General features: G+C 41.0%; 2 protein-coding genes across 4 annotated transcripts; one reads left to right on the plus strand and one right to left on the minus strand.

Annotated features, from left to right (window-relative positions):
- Window positions 1-165: 165 nt before the first annotated feature.
- On the minus strand, window positions 166-10,423 carry ube3b (ubiquitin protein ligase E3B). Of its 3 annotated transcripts, none has more exons than XM_035993308.1 (27): window positions 9,899-10,423; window positions 9,560-9,727; window positions 9,279-9,396; window positions 9,010-9,069; window positions 8,815-8,919; window positions 8,623-8,719; window positions 8,432-8,517; window positions 8,226-8,308; window positions 7,982-8,087; window positions 7,761-7,881; window positions 7,460-7,637; window positions 5,754-5,926; window positions 5,459-5,626; window positions 5,181-5,352; window positions 4,961-5,079; window positions 4,753-4,867; window positions 4,541-4,640; window positions 4,338-4,457; window positions 4,073-4,249; window positions 3,859-3,969; window positions 3,628-3,765; window positions 3,476-3,541; window positions 3,327-3,385; window positions 3,016-3,198; window positions 2,648-2,759; window positions 2,463-2,555; window positions 166-2,389 (listed from the first exon to the last, which is right to left on the minus strand). In XM_035993308.1, exons 2-27 carry the CDS (start codon window positions 9,718-9,720, stop codon window positions 2,198-2,200), a joined length of 3,213 nt encoding a protein of 1,070 aa, XP_035849201.1. In that variant the 5' UTR covers window positions 9,721-9,727; window positions 9,899-10,423; the 3' UTR covers window positions 166-2,197. The 3 variants fall into 3 exon arrangements, with proteins under 3 accessions (XP_035849201.1, XP_035849198.1, XP_035849197.1); XM_035993305.1 differs by having other exon boundaries at window positions 5,754-5,920; window positions 9,560-9,737; window positions 9,867-10,423; XM_035993304.1 differs by having other exon boundaries at window positions 9,560-9,737; window positions 9,867-10,423.
- Window positions 10,424-10,612: 189 nt separating this feature from the next.
- kctd10 (potassium channel tetramerization domain containing 10) lies at window positions 10,613-17,301 on the plus strand. The gene is made up of 7 exons (XM_031308697.2): window positions 10,613-10,741; window positions 13,480-13,693; window positions 13,787-13,956; window positions 15,328-15,414; window positions 15,526-15,578; window positions 15,696-15,891; window positions 16,015-17,301. Exons 1-7 carry the CDS (start codon window positions 10,739-10,741, stop codon window positions 16,231-16,233), a joined length of 942 nt encoding a protein of 313 aa, XP_031164557.1. The 5' UTR covers window positions 10,613-10,738; the 3' UTR covers window positions 16,234-17,301.
- The last annotated feature ends 31 nt before the right edge of the window (window positions 17,302-17,332 follow it).

Here is a 17,332-nt window from a genome sequence, read left to right on the forward strand (position 1 = left end):
CTGGTGTAGCCTATATGATTTAATAATTTTACAGTGGGGGGTATTTTACACATAAACAAATTTTACATGGGAATCTCCTTTTTTTGTTAACAACACACTCCATACTGTAGTGCAGCCAGTCAAGTCAGACACTTTAAAAAGAGATGGAAACTTTTACAGGGTGGGAACATTTCCAGGATCATTTTTATTTTTTGTACTAAAAGAGCAGATAGTCAAAGGTCAGCTTTAGCAGTCCACTGTTACACTTAAAGTCTAGCCTACTCTTGACATCATTTTTAAAACCGATGAGTGACCTCATCACGAGACAGACAAGCTTGTGAGGTATCGTTCATCTCTTTTGCACACTAACACACACTCAGGTGTAGCATAAATCCAATCACAGTGTTTCCACTTCTTGCTGGAATAGATTAAAAGGAGAAAAGCTGGAGTAAGATCCTCAGGACTGATTTGTCAGATCTGAAAATAGTGTAATCTCATTAGTATACTGCAGGTAAATTCAATACAACCAGTCTTATATATCATTATAATCACTTTTTTGTTGTTTTCCCACGTTAATCGCCATTAAATTACTAGTTAGAAACAATAATGACCAGTATGCTCTAAAGCTTGTGTTACTTATTAACAAGTATCCATACTCATTCATGACAGAAAAAACTTGATTTGCATAATAAAGAACATGGTAAATATTTTCTTTTTAATCCTTTAAAAGTTACAGTCCTCTTTCTGCTAAATGACTCACTTCCTTTCCTTTAGGATCTAATTGAACCCTGTGTAAAGTAGTATTTAGGCCGATGGGGTAACATTCACCCTCATGTCCCTTTTATCCCAACAGCCACAAACGGCAGAAAGGTGCACAACATTTCCATCCAAGGGAACATTAAATCAAGCAGTCACATTTGGTTGACCAACCAGTCCATGACATCATGTTGAAAGGTTTTTAAACCTCAAAATCCGTTTTCCGCATGGCTTAAAAAGTCCACAGAGATCAGAGGGCATCGTAGTAAAAGCCTCCTCGGTTGTTGTTGTTCCAGTGGTAATAGAGTGGTTGGGTTTCTGCGCTTTTTTGTTAGCAGGAGTGAGAGATTAAGTCCAGGTACATAGCCCCCGTTTCTATGGCTTGTTTCCCATAAACGTGGTTATTGGTTACAATTGGAATACAGTCAGACGTGAGAGCAAAGGGGGGTGGCATTATATGAGGCACTCAGCGTTATACAAAGGTGTAGTGAGAAATCTTCACTTTTTCTAGTATTTAGTATGAAGACTTACATTATTGATTACCTTTTTTTTTTTTTTAGTGGTCAAGCACAGATGTGTTACAATGAACAGCTGTATCTGCTTTGCTGGGCAGATACAAATAATGCCCAAACATTTCCAGTTTCTTTTTTACTCAAAAGTAAAATGCTACAGCAAGGACATCCTTTCTAAATCAAGCTGTCTCTTTGTCAAGAAATTCTGCTGCTTCACCAGAACTGAGGCAGATTTTCAAACGAGAACATAAAAACCAGAGGGTGGACATCTCTCTCAGGGGACTGTAGCGCCTTGTAGTGGGGAGAAATGGAGTCAGGTCAAAATGATTCTCCTCGAAATGGGGCATAATGTAATCAACACAGGATCACTGCTGTGAGCCACTACTTCATGGAGGTTGAACACAAGACATTGATTTGTCTTCCATTTATGAAAGATGCATTATGTTCAGCAAAACATTTTAAGACTCATCCAATATCAGCTAAAAGTTGCTTGGATAATGGAGTCCGAGCTTGTAAGTATATTAACAATGCATTGCTTGGTTTTACTCGAGTGAGTTGACCACGTGTCTAATGGCTTGCATTGCATCTGTATTGCTTTCTAGTTCGCTTAAAATGGGAGTGCGAGCATGATTCTGTTAAGCCTGAGAAACAGAGATCTAGCCACTGTATATCGATATTTCATCAAGATAAATAGGCCTACAAGACATTGAATTTTGGCAAAGGGAGATGCTAAAAATTGGATTGTGCTGCAGAAACAGCATCCCCTTTAATGCGAGGGAGTGGGCTGATTGTTAAAAAATAGACAAAAAGGAGAGTTTGTAGGTCCTCCACTTTTGTTTAGGTGATGCCCCTTTGACTTGACAGGCTCCAGTCCAGGTATGCCAAGCCTCCTGCTTGACTCAGGCTGCTTAACACAACCCTCCTGTGAAGATTGTCCTGATGCAACTGAGTTAGGAGAGCTCAAAGCCTGTGTTCATACTGATAGCGTAGCGCAGCTTGTCGCGCAAGATGCTCTTCTTGCTGTAATTGGGCAATTTTAGCAGGTTGAAGCATGTTGATGAAGTGGGAAGTCGACCGCCAGGCTCCTTCTTGCGGATTGTGAAAAAGCCCCTAAGAACACTGCCAAGGGTGTCTCCGGTGTCCTAGACACAGGACATGCTCTGTTAGTACAAACGCAACACATGCTGCATCAATTTCCTCCTTTTTTATTCTTACCTGATCATCTGAAACTTCCACACAACGGATGGAGAAAGGTGGTTTGAGGTAGGCGAAACCTAGAAGAGGCGGCCTAGAGCAGCTGGTAACAAACTGTAAAAACACACAAGAATAAATGAGACAGTGGTAAACCACTTGGGGGTAGAAATGAACAGCTTTGGCTATGACAGTTGCAAACACTTTACTTTAAGGAACATAGCCCTCTCTTCAGCAGTGAAGTCACTGGACAGGATGTCCCACAGCCAGATGATGACACGATGGCTGCTGTGAAAACCTCCATAGTAGACCGTGTGTTTCCTGAGAAAGAGAGGAGAAGACAACAAGGATGATCATCTCGGTGCACAGGAAGCATAAATGAAGGAAAGTCTGTTGCACCGCTCTAACAAAGTGTTTGGATTGAGGAGACTTCTGAATTAACAGGAACATCCTGCTAGATTTGGGACACATTTACTGAGGAAACATCCATTACAATGAGTATAACTGTTGCGGTGGCACAGCAAGTAAAGAAGAGGAATATAGCCTGCTCATCAAAGATGTCTGAAATGTCACGTACTTGAGGTCATCAAGATCAATCTCGGCATTGTCTCCCGAGACAAGGCGCTGAACCTCGGGCGTGGAAAACATGTGCAGCCACTCTGGGTTAATGATGCTGCGGAAGCCCCGAATGAAAGCGCCTGTTTGCTCCTTAATCTGTGTGTGCATCCGGAAGTGAGCCATGAGGTGAATGTAGCTGATCCTGCAGGAAATGGTAGAGTTTACGTCAGAGTTAGACAGTGATTTCCTTGAGTACACGTCAAAAAAAGGACAACATTTAAAATGGGTCAGTAGCGTTATTTTTTTCGACTGCATATAAAATGTACATACTTGTTTTCGTTGATGACTGGCATGGTTTTCCCCCCAGGTATCAACTCATGACACACAAGCTGTAAGGGAAGATACAAAGCAGCTTTTAACTTGTGAATTTCCGGTATTTAACTACACTGTATCATATCTTCCACATTTTCTGTTCTTACCTGCCCCATAACATCCTCATCATAGGATAATGTCAGTCCTAGATCCCCTACATCTCCATCATAGCGCTGAAGAAACAAATCAAATGAAAGATATAAGATGAAAATGGGATAAATTAGTTAAAAACAAAATTGTCAGTGTAATTCTAGCCGACCTTAATGGAAGTGAGGTTCTTATAAAACTCAGAGTCCAGCGAGGGCAGCTCGTCGATGGAGCTGTAGAAAGTGCTGTGGTGGTGACCCAAGACTTGACTGAGGAAGAAGGAGGCAAAAGGGACGTCCACAACGATGCCCTGAGCATACAGAAGTTACAGTTACATATTCACCGAAGATCACCCAAAGCAGTGTTCAGAGTGAGAGTGTTTTTTTAGAAGGCACAGATATACCTCATATATGGCTTTCCCAAGCATCTTCCCCACAAACTCAAACAGCTGCAAATGATTCTCATGGATGTAAGATGTGGGTGAAGGATACAACCGTTCATTTCCACTCGTAGTCTATGGAAAATAAATAGCATATCATACAAAACAGTAAAATCAATGTCAGCAGCAGAAGTGTGATGATTTAAAAAAAACAAGGCTTTCTATTTGCCTGACTTACCCTGAACAGGTTGAGAGCAGGATTGAACACTTTCTTAATGATCTCCTCCAGAAACTCTTTGAACACACCATCCTGATCGATACCAGCCTCGTCTACTCCCAGATCGTTGACAAACTTCACACGAATAACGCCTTTTATGGAATTTGCCGGTAATCTGCGGAGCTGGTCATATCCATCCTTAGGACAGGGAAACACAAAGTGCTATTATGGAACAACTGACAGACATTTTTGCTCTCCTTCAAAATCTGATCTGTGGACTCCATACCTCTAACATCCGTGAGCGACGAATGGTAATATGGGTGACATGTGGTGAAGCAGAGCTGGTTTCTACCAATCCTAAACTTTCTTTTTCCTTTGTGACGATGTTCCTGAACAGCAGGACCCTCTAAAGTGAGAGGGAAAGTAAATATACAACTGAAAAATTAAAACGACACTCTGCCTTTAAAACAAAGGATCCTTTTTACTCACGTTTTTATGTGGAATGACATGTGGGATGTACTGTAATAAAAGCTGGGCTCTTCTCTTGCCTTTCTCCAGCTCTTGGAACAACAGGCTGGGCTTCAGGTCCCTGAACGCAACCCCACAAAGATGTAAAGGCGAGCTTTCAAATGTGACCACAAAGCAGAAACACAAGGCCGATGTGTTTAGGATATTAACAACTATTCAGTGTTTGTACTTACTTGCGTAGCCAGTGATCATCAGGGGTGAATCGTCGCCTGCAGTCCCGCTCATAAAGCACCATCAACCAGCCATGAACACTGTGGAACAACTCCAGTTTCTCTCCCTTAGCATTTTCTATTAAATACCAAACAACTTTTTCAGTAAAATAAAAATTCAATCAGGTGCCATCATCATACCCGTCAAGATTCAGTGAGGTCACACACTCACCTAAGATGCCATCCCATATCATCTTGTACACAAATGTGTTCAGAAATGAAGAGATAGTGAGGAGTTCCTCGATCTTGAAAGACGTTTGTTCTTCATAGACTTCAATGTCATCCAGAATTCTGTAACACATTAACAGTGCGTCATAAAATAAAAATATAATATAATATTGCTGCTACATTGGACAACACATAATTTTTTTTTTTTTTAAACGTAAAATTACGTGATGAGGTGCCGTGAGCAGTCACAGAAGAGCATGAGCATAGCCAGGAGCTGCTTGGACTCTTCAGTGTCATTGTTCAGACACTCCATGAAGAGTTTGAGGCCGCCCTGAGGACCCAGCTCACAGATGAAGGCCCAAAGTTTGGGCAAAAGTTCATCGAGATGTGTCAGACCTGCAGAGAATGCACAGTGACAGACTCCATGATGAACTTTCCAGGATGTTTCCCAAACACTGTATACGGTTGTATGACATAAAAAACGTAAGATTCTGGTACTGACCGGTGAGTATCTGGAGTCGTATTTGCGTTAGTGTAGACAGAGCCGTCTGGTAGAGCACACAGATGCTGCACACCTTCTGAACTTCAGCTGAGTCGACTCGCTTCCCTCCAACTGGTTTCAGGATGTTCCGTACAGAAGCCGACTTCTGAAACGCTCGCTTGAAGAGGTCTGTCAAAACACAGACACAATACATCGGGATGCAAAGAACCTTCAAGGACCTCTTGAAACCTTTTTTCAAACTCAACAACAGATTGTGCTTACCTTAAAATAGAATAGGTTTGGGTTTATCACTCACTTTTAACTGGTAGATTGTTTTGTGATGTGCTTGGCTGCGGGGGTGGGGGAGTGTGCTCCTGACTCTCCAGCTTTTTAGAGAGGACGTCACTGAAGAGCGTCCGAATGACAGAAACACCCCACAGGTACTGAAGCTGTTTAGTGACCAGAGGCATCGACTCATTCAGACTACAGAGACCGGGAGACAGAGGAAGCAGAAGGGAGAAAAAGTCAAGTGTGTATATATATATATATATATATACAAATCTGGCATTTTGGCCCTTTTTTTTTTTTTTTTTTTTAAACAAAAGGAAAATTGAGAATCTACTTAAATACAAGTCAATCTGTTACTTGCAGAAATGACACAAATAATTATGCTTTAAAAAGGAATACAACACATGATGGCTTGGTATGCAGTCTACATAGACACCAAATTTCTAGCTAAAGCTCTTCCTCAGGAGGGACCTGGCAGTATATCAAGACTGTGTGTTCTTTGTCTTTTAAGCACAATTGATTTTTGTGCTTCCAAAGAAATTAAAATGTTAACTATTGCATTTAAAAAGGGCCTAAAACTAGGCTGTCTTTTTTTTTTAATTGCAATTAATCACTGAATTTCTATAGTTAATCACGATTAATCATATGTTTTATCACATGATTAAAATTCTATTATTTTGCATTTCAGAACTGTTTTTAAGTACATATTAACAATGGAAAGCAATTCTTACCAGTGTATCTTGATTGGGAATCAAATGAATGCAAAGAAAGTGACTGTATGAACTTGATTTTAAGATTTGTATTTGTTTATTATATATTTATTTACTGTAAACAAAAGAAAAATGTGTGAATCTAGTCACACATTTGAATCTAGAGTCAATATAGTGTGCAGTAACTCCTAAATAATTTTGATTACTCACTGACATCCAGTGATCACCTTGCATCACTTTGCAGCAGTTCCAGTTTGGCTGCTTTCTCCGTGTCGTACAGGCTGTGTATGGTGAAACTACTGTCCCCCTCGACGGCAATGTATAAGACGGGTCAGAACATGCCAAACGTAGTCTTTAAGACTTGAGTCTTCTACGATGCTGACAGGTCTGCAGTTAGTTGCCACCCATTTTGCAAGAGCGGTAGTAATTTTTTGGGATTTGGTTTCATCCGCAGGTCGGCAAGTAGCACTCTCCAAAATAGTGCTTTGCCTGAGCCTGCTAGCATCAACCTGAGTCACGTTAACTGTACTACTATGCTTAGCTCGTAGGTGGTAGCTCAAGCTTGATGTGCTTCGGTGATATTTTAATTCGGCTTTACACAATGTGCATATAGCTTTCGACCCATCCGGGAGTTTTGGAAAATAAAATGCGCCATTCAGAATTGTGTTGCTGCTGTCTTTCTCCATCATGCCTGCAGCCTGCAGCAGCAGGATGTGTTACGAGGAAGTATGGCAAAGTGCGGCAAAGGGTCAAAATAGTAGCCTGTTAGGCACGACGCGAAACTGAGTGAAGTGAAAATAAATTAATAAATGGTGGCATTCAATTAATGCCATTAAAAAAAATTACCGCGTTATGCTCGGCCATTAATCGCATCGCGATTAATGCGTTAATGCTGACAGCCCTACCTAAAACCGTTCCTCTGTTTGTATATTTTGGGTCTCCTGGGAACCTCCTTTTCTATGCAGTTTTCTGGTTAATATTAAGTTATTGGATTCATTCAAGCAAATTAAGACATTTCGCTGACCCGTAATCTACAGTCTGAGAGAACCATCCCAGGACAGGGTGCCAGTGGGTAAGGTTAGACTTCTTTTGGGATACATATCTCTGGCAGTAGGACAGCATGTCAGTCAGGTCCTTCACAAAATGATTGGCCTCCTCTTCAAGGACTTTCTCATTAAGGAAGCCCAAATGAATCAGATTGCCTATCAAACATGAGAAAGATGTCGTCAGCAACTGTAAAATTAACAATCCACAGGACACACAATGATTCTCCGTGCACAACTAGATTGCATCGATAAAGCACATATTTATTCAAAATACTATACCAAGTAAACAGAGTGTGTGGCTCCCCTCAAGACACACACAGATGTCCAAACACTGTTCTTCCCGGCTGAGAAACAGAATGAACTTCCGCAGCAGGTCATGCGTCTGGATGGACGCCATACACTGTGGAGACAGAGCAGATATTATAACCTACTCTGAACTATCATTCAAACTACAATATACAGTACAACTATGCAACAACAGCACTGGGCAGGGATTTTACCTCTGGAGTAAGCACATTGAGGTGAGATACAATGGCTGGAACTGACATGATGTGAAGGAGGAATGATCTTAGCAGGTTATCAGAAAAGTGAGCAGCAATGACCGGCCTGAAAAAAAATTGATTTAGTTAAAAGGACAGCCTGCAAATAAAACCACAAAAACACAAAGCTAACTGGATATAACTGAACTGGATATAACATGTTGAATAGCAGTTACAACCATTAAATTACCAGCTCTCGGCTCACCTTAATGACAAAGAGAAGATAGCTGTTAGAGTGCCTTTGGAGAGAGATGGTTTAGTACGAGCCAAGCCATTGGTCAGCAAGATCTAAACAAGAAAAAGTGAAGATGTCATACAATATGCTTTTTTATTAAAATGACAGCTGGCACTGAAGAAGAAAATAGGTGTTACCCTACTTCAACTAAAAAAGTATGAGCTGTAATACTGAACCTGGAGTATTGAATAGAATCCCTTTTGATTGAGATGGCCCATAATATTTTCACAAATCCTCGTCAAAGCGGGTCTGAGAGCTTCTCCTAAAATAACGAAGGGAAGCTATTATGTTTTTCTTTGCAGAAAGCACGTCGTGGAATAACAAAGTTATGTTTATAATAATGACATCAGCTTGACTTTAGACTTACCCTTCCCTCGGACTATCCGCCAGGTTGAAGTGTCTGTGAAGGTCACCAGCATGGTGAGGTACAGCGTTACCAATTTATTGTCCTGAAGTATGTCAGGCTGCACATGACAAAACAGACGCGATGTGACACGTACAATTAAAGTCATAAAAAAGAATATCAAAACACATTTTCCAGCGTCAAATCGAGACTAACCTTTAAATTTTTCAGTAGTTGACAGCAGGTCCACAGCACATCTTTTATCTGTTTGAGCCAGGGAATGGTGAGGTCTTTGGAGAGAGCCAAGGAAACATACCAGACCTGAGGGCCAAATGCAAGAAGAGTCACTGAGAAAGGAATCACATTTTAAAGAATGCTTGGTATGTGGATGGGATGCATATGCACACTCACTTTAGGTTCATTTTCAACCTCCATGCTGGCAAGGATTGCACGACAGAGCTTCTCGAACCTCTGTGTAATGCACAAAATTACAGTCATTTGAGCCACACAGCACAAGAGAAGTGTATAAACTACTACTGTTATGTTTACAACAGTCTCTCAAATGTCTCCACAAAAGGTAAGCATTAAAGGCTAACAGAAGCAACATTATTATGCAAGTAATTACCATGTGTACCAATGATTGTTATTAACGTAACCTAAAAAGCATAGCTGCAACTCACCATCTTATCCTCTTGGCAATATACGAATAGTAATTTCCGAGCAATTTTGAAAATTGAAAGTGCATTTCTTTTTGATGTCCCAGTTTCAGAAGCTTGAAAATAGTCATCAACCTCTTTCCTGGTGAGACACAGACAGAAATGATTGAGCCAACGATTACATGAACATGAAACCAAATATTTATTATTTTACAATTGATATTCATGGCAACATACTGAAGTCAAAGGTCCTCAAATTGCAGGTGACTAATACATCGGCAACACATTTTAAGATTGGAGACTACCGTATTTGCTTCTGGAGTCTGCAGCGACAGAGAAATCTCCTGACCAGGGCTTGGATGTGGATTGCTGATTTTTCCTTGTCCTTATGTCCTCTCCTTTCCTCCCTGGCCTGCCTGGCTTTGTCCAGGAACTCGGACTTGGCGCTTTGAGGTACACTAAACATTGTGCACCTTGGAAAAGAAGAATTAAAAGCACTTACTATACCCTGATGATCCGCATGCTTGTACTGATTACATTTTGACAGTGGCTTCGGAGCACATATCTGCGCTTTAAGAACATTGTGACTGACAGCATCCCAATAACTGCACATCATCACATTGCGTTGCTTTGCGTTAACTTACCTGCAATATTCCCCTGGCGCTATACCTCCTCAGTCATTTGGTTGTCCTTGAGATCCGAGCGGGTGGAAAACCAAACAAAGATGAAGACTAACTTGCCATCTCTGGAGCAGCGGGCGACACAGGAAAGATGGAGCTGGGATAGTTAGCAGACAAGGCTAATTCGCCGCTGCTCCACTTGATACTGTCTTACAGAGAATATCTTCACATTCATTTAGCGATATTTATCATCGTTGCGGGGTTAGGTTTGATCCCGTATCAATGACAGCCTCAAAAACACGGGGGACATACCATTTAGAAATGTAAACAATGAGAACAGATCCGTACGTCGACTGCAGCCATTAATCCCTGTGCCGCACTAAATGCGTCCGGGTAGTGTTTGTCTAGAGATGTATAAATCGGGAGAGTATTTGTCCATAGAAGGTCTATATGCCAATCTATGTTTGTTCGTGTTGTAACAACAACAACTTTGTATCTCTGCTGGTGGATAATGCTTTCGTCCAGTGTGTTAGGTCGGTGGTGGGGGGGACTGTTATCACTGTTACTCCTTCAACAACGGAAATGTGCAGGATAAGGCTAGTGTAATTAAAGCTGTTTTGCAACATGTTAATTAAAAGTAGTCGGACAGAAAGTGGGCTGAAGTGTGTTTTATTGTTACTTTTCATTTACCTCATATTGTACAACACTTTGTAACGTTTAACAAAATAATGTTAACGGTCCCTTTAAACAGAGAAGAGGAACGTTGACGTCGTGTTTATAACTGCGCAGCGTTGGACCGGAAGGAAGTGGGTGTTAGCTGACTGACGTTAGCAAGCTACAATTATAAAGTCTGCTGCGGGTTCTATGGTAAATATACTTATGTTTGATCAAAGGCCAATTACAAACACGCTACAAACGTTATATAAAGAAAGATGTTTTAAAAGGCAGTGTCATAATATGTGTAACGTTATCTTTTGCTATTTTTTACAATATAACGTTAGGTAACTTTAATTGAGCTAACTAGCAAGCTAACATTATAGCGGTGCTGGCTAAAATCAAATTACTACTTACTGGATTGAGTGATAGCACGGATCAGTGTTTTACCCTACAACGAGAAAATAAGCCGTGGACAGTTGTACAAACGTAATAACGCGTATTATTAGCGTTTTGAAAAAGGATAGCAGCCGCATAGTAAGAGTCTGTAGTGCTGTCTTTGACTTGTCCCTGTCCTGTTTAACGTTAAGCTTTAATATGGCAGCCATAATGAACATAATGAAAAGAGAAATGTCTCCTAAAATTGTAGCTACTAATAGTATGAAAGACCCCAGGACATGGAGAGTGTTTTTTATGTTTTCCATTGACATATTGCGAATGCACGTTTTATTATAGCTTATTGGACATACAATTTTGCCACTAAAACCCATTATATTAAATAGACAATTGCTTCAGCCTTTATGACTTTTAGTGGTTTATTTTCGCTATCGGAAAAGTCTTGAAAAAGTATCAGAGTCCAGCGCCAGAAATGAAACAACGTTACATGAGTCACTAGCTACATTTATTGCAGTCATTTTGCAGGTTAAAAGATTGAAATGGTGATATGCTATACATTTTTTTTCTTATTGTCAACACATTTCAAAACACTACCAACAATGAATTGATTACCAACTGCATTGCAAAAGCCTGATATAGATTTTTCCTCTGAGCCATAACCCTCTGTTGTTGCCTCCTAAAAACAATTAAAAACATATAGATAAAACATGTTCCTTCATCACAATGAACATGGACGAATTTATTCCGAGTCAATCCCACATACTTGCGCCTGTTTTAAAGGGGTGATTGAGTGATTATATAGGGTATTTTACACTGTTCCTTAAGGTCTCCTAATAGGGTATGTAACATTGGTTGGGCTGAAAATTGCCCGAATGCTATTTTATTAGGCCCTTAACTACCCTGTGAATATGGCTCTATTTGGAACAAGAGCTTTTCTTCCAAATATGGTATGCTCATGAATATTTAGATGAGCTGCGCGCTGATTGGTTTGAGCAAACCCCATAGAAACACATTGGAGACGAGACAGCAGGTCTCATATTTCAGACACTGCAAAGTTATGCGTTGTTTGTCGGGCTATTTCGTTAATAAATTCACTTCTGAGACTTTTTTAAGCGAGAAATCAACTGTATAAAGCTCAAATATGGGCCGTTTTACGAAAATTGATGGCTAATTGCAAATTTAGTAACTTTAGGAGCTCCACACAGTCTGACGAGAAAGCGGCAACCTCCATACCCAGTGAAAGTCACCGTTTCTCGGTTACTGGACGACCGGGGCTCGGGGCTCCGCGGAGCTCCGGAGCTGCAAGCTATGTGTCCCATTTAATCCTATGGGGAAAGATCGTTGCTACAATTTCGGCATAACTTTCGTATATTTACAGTTTGAATTTCGTCACTTCACTTATACAACATGTACCCCAATGTCTTATAAAGCTAACTATGGTGTCCGATTTCAATTTAATGCATTTTTGTGAACATTAGGGATTTCGTTAGCTGCTACTGTCCCTTCAGTCCTATGAATCGCGGCTAGCTGCAGACCCTGGAGCTCCATCAGGGCCTTAGCATTTTATAGTCCAGTAACCCAGAACCGGTGACTTTGCGCGGGCATGGAGCGCCGCGGGCTTCCCTTCGTGACGGAGATCCAGCTAGCTCACAGCGAGCCGGGGTCTATGAGGTAGGACACGCCGGGCGGCGAGGACACGCCGGGCGGCGAGGACACGCCGGGCGGCAAGGCCGCACCGGCCGCTGTCACGTAGCCTGCTGAGCTCCTGCTGAGCTCCTGCTGAACTGCGACACACAGTCGGACAAAATTTGCAATTAGCCATCAATTTTCGTAAAACGGCCCATATTTGACCTCTACATAGTTGATTTTTCACATAAAAAGTCTCCGAAGTGAATTTAGTAATGCAGGAGAACAATGTAAAAAATGTCTGAGATTTGCGCGACCTAGATTTAGAAGAGTAACTGACCTCAGATCAGTTAGTGTCCTATGTAAATGTTTGGGCGTGACAAAGATAGAGACTAGAGCCAAATGAGGAGGAGCCACCGAGTTGACGTCAACTCGGTGGCTCGTTGAGATTTGCCCGTTTTCAGAGGCAGGTTCAAATTGTGAGATTTGCAGAGGATAGAGGTGTCAATGGGATTTTGAGACTCTATGTATGTCCTAGTTACCCACTAAACTGTCATTATTCAACTATGACAAGGTAAAATCGGTTTTGCATTCAATCACCCCTTTAAAATGATGATAAAACTATATTTGTGGCCTGATATGAAATAATTGCATCTTTAGTTACAACAAATGGGCTTGGGGCTGAGTGCCACAGATGGGTTAGGGAACTCAGAAAATATTGAGAGATGGACTAACGCATTGCTGGATTTGGTCAAAAGATATAGAATAACACCAGCCTTATACTTTAAAAAAAGAGCTATCTACATTTACATGGACCTGTGTGTTAATATTCTAACTGTTTCCACTCACTAACTTAAACCAAGTTAATCCAGTGACACACTAGCCTTGATTGAGGTGTCACTCTATGTTTTTACCTTGTTCTGTCCCAGGAAGAGATGTCAGGAGAGAGTGTGGTGAGCTCGGCACTGCCGGCAGCTACAACCCGGACTACATCCTTCAAGGGCTCCAGCCCCAGCTCTAAATATGTGAAGTTAAATGTGGGCGGGGCACTGTACTACACTACAATGCAAACACTAACCAAACAGGACACAATGCTCAAAGCCATGTTCAGTGGCAGGATGGAGGTCCTCACAGACAGTGAAGGTGAGCTGTTTGTGAAAATGTTTAAATTATGTGCAGGTGTTGTGCTGGCCGTGATCCAATACTAACTAATGTTTCACCGTTTCATATCTGTAGGTTGGATCTTGATTGATCGCTGTGGGAAACATTTTGGAACAATCCTTAACTACCTTAGAGACGGAGCAGTGCCACTCCCAGACAGCCGACGAGAAACAGAGGAACTGCTCGCTGAGGCCAAGTATTACCTTGTCCAAGGCCTAGCTGATGAATGCACAGCTGCCTTGCAGGTACCATCAGCACAGAGGGCTGTCAGTTAGGCAGGGCAATATATTTGTACTTCATCAACCGTCAGAATTGTTGTTAAATGAACTACACAGAACCATTACCAAGTCATATTTCTTTGGAATGGTTTCTGAAATTCCTTAGCATTCCCCATAAAAAAAATTGGATTATTTAAATTTGGATTAAATCATTAATATTAAAGGTTTAATTTCCGTGTACTGCACTTTATATCAGACCAATTTTGTCTAGTAACGTTTTTTTGTTTGTTTTCTTAAAAATATTCTAAAATGAATAATAATGCATGAGGAGGCACTTTACATAAAACAAAGACAGGAACAGTCAAAGCAGTAAAACTGTACAAAATACAACAATACAACTACATCAATGAGAAATAATAACAAAAATCATAGATGAGAAAATTAAATGGGCTGGTTTTGAAGGAGGGGAGTGGATCTGGGGTTGTGGGTAGCAGCATGTCTGTGCAGGAGGTCAGTGGGGTAGGAGGGGGTGAGGTTGTGGAGGGCTTTGTAGGTGATCAGACTGTTTAACTGGATTCTTTGTTGAATGGGGAGCCAGTGGAGGTTTCAAGGACTGGGGAGATGTGATCTCTGGTAGGGAATGGGTGAGCAGACGGGCAGCTGAGTTTTGGATGTATTTTAGCTTGTTGAGGATTTTGGTGAATGTGCCGTACAGAATCCTGTTGCAGTAATCCAGTCATAAAGTGATGAAGGTGAGGATGAGCATTTCAGCAGCTGAGAAGGAGAGGGAGGGGCGAAGAAGGGCAATGTTTTTGAGATGGAAGAAGGCAGTTTATGGAATATAGTTAACGTGGCATTTAAAAGAAAAGGGTTTGATCAAAGATGACCTTAAGGTTATGGATGTGTGTGGAAGCAGGAACAGTGGCGCCATTAATGCAGAGGGAGAAATTATGGCAGGATTTGTTGAGTGATTTGAGGCCGATGACAAGGATTTCAGATTTCTTACTGTTGAGTTTGAGGAAGTTAGCTTGCATCCAGGATTTAATATCCGTGAGGCATTTATCTGTTTATTTTTAATGTTAAAATGTATTCATGGGTAAGAAAATCAAATGTACAAAACTACAGGTGAAAATGTCGTACTTTTTGTTGTATTCATTTTTCAACTACTATGAGGGACAAACAAATCTGGATGAAAGTAATTTGAAACCAATCTACTTAAAAAGTCTAAAAAAAACAACGATCTTTAGTTATAGTTGGGGTGGGGGTTTCATATCCTTCATCCTCTTAGCTACCCGGTACCACCAGGTGGCATCCTTCCTCTTATCATATACCGAATCTTCCAGTTTTGCAGGTGTAACTTTTTTAAATAAAAAATAATTGAATTATTTTTTCCTCCAGAACAAAGAATCGTATGAACCCCTTTGTAAAGTGCCTCTGATGACATCATCTAAGGAAGAGCAGAAGCTTATTGCAACCTCGAATAAGGTAGGTTATGTTGTTGTTTATAATGTGCTGTACTTCTAATGTTCAATATCAAGAAAGAGAAATTGTCGTTTAGATTTTTCTTTCAAAATACAAACTTTTGTCTCTTCACAGCCTACTGTCAAACTGCTGTATAACCGAAGCAACAACAAGTATTCATACACCAGGTGAGTCCCTCTTCTACTGATATCAGACGCTAGCATGTCCAAATAAAGAAGGAACATAATGCAGTGAAATCATAAATGTTGTCTTAATAAATTACTATCTTGATATTTTTTCCCCAGCAATTCTGATGACAACATGCTGAAAAATATTGAACTGTTTGACAAGCTGTCATTGCGGTTCAACGGTCGGGTACTGTTTATCAAAGATGTGATTGGGGATGAGATCTGTTGTTGGTCATTTTATGGCCAGGGGCGCAAAATTGCCGAAGTATGCTGCACCTCCATTGTTTATGCCACAGAAAAGAAGCAGACGAAGGTAAATGTGCATTTGTAATATGCCCACTCTGAAGAGTTCTTTGCTCTGTTTTAAGCATAGAGCTACAGTATGTTGTTTAAATATCTCTTTAATCTCTTGTGCAACACTCTTCTTCTCTGCTAGGTGGAGTTCCCTGAGGCACGAATCTATGAGGAGACCCTCAACATCCTCCTGTACGAGTCCCACGACGGGAGGGGTCCAGACAATGCCCTGCTGGAGGCCACAGGCGGCGCTGCGGGACGATCTCATCATCTGGATGAGGACGAGGAGAGAGATCGAATTGAGCGAGTTCGTAGGATTCATATCAAACGACCTGATGACCGCACACACCACCACCAGTGACCTTTCTCTTTCGACCCGTCAGCCTGCGTCTCTGACCCTGGACAGTCTTTGCACCACGCTTGTGCCTTACATCACCCAGCGCCTCTCTGTCTCTCTCCCCACTCTTATTTTACCAGCTTTTCCTCCAGGAGAGTACTATGAGATGAGTGTCATACAACAGTGTGTAGTGGTGACGTGATTTTGTGTTTGTTTGTGTGTCATCTTTGTTGTGTGGTCTGTGGACAGGCTGTAGTGTTTTGTTCTCCGTTTGTTAGTCATTATAACCTTCTATTACTATGACTGCTAGTGTGCAGAAGCCCATAGACATGGGTGTTTGCATTCAGCACTGCAGTTGACCACAGTTTTACCTGAGTGTGTGAAAACAAAGAGTATTAAGAGCATTGTCACAATGCATCCAGGAGAACTAGAATTATGTCATGTAAGCAGCTAAAGATAAATGGTTAATATTTTTGCTTCTCCTTACTATGGTTCTGACGGGTCCACTGTAAGGTCATCAGTGGATTACCCAGGTGTTTCACACAGTGGGGCCACATGGTGGCACTATTTTACTCTTAGAAGATGTTACCAAGGCTATTATGTAGTCTGCAGATAATGGCAATTAAACCTTTTTTTAATTTTATTAGGTTTTGATACAGTTAAGATATCACAGGTGGATACAAAATGTCACTGTAGTGCTTTTGCCATATTTAGTTTTAGCATTTATGCATTTTTCCCTTCACTCCACTAAATGATCATTATTTTCAGTGGAGGGAACTTGAGAAGTGGCATGAGGTGTTAAATGTACTGGGGTGATTGAATGATGGATGCTGAAGCTGAAGTGAATGACTGACTGTAACCGGAGATGTCCCTGGCAGGAAGGGAATCCTGTCTACAAGCTTTTAACACAGAGAGAAATTAGACCTGTCCATCGCCGCATTAATCAGAGAATGTACTGTCTGCACACAATAGGTTTTAGTTGAAATATGTCTAACAATCACAGTACTTGTAGGCCTGTTGTACAGAAGTGAACATATATGTATGTTTTATATTTATACATACTTTATCACAAATAAATTTCTACAAACATTCTTTTCTTCTGTTTTCAATTTGCATATTCCCA

This window comes from Sander lucioperca, chromosome 2 (assembly GCF_008315115.2).
Source record: "Sander lucioperca isolate FBNREF2018 chromosome 2, SLUC_FBN_1.2, whole genome shotgun sequence".
In the NCBI taxonomy this organism is placed as follows: domain Eukaryota; kingdom Metazoa; phylum Chordata; class Actinopteri; order Perciformes; family Percidae; genus Sander; species Sander lucioperca.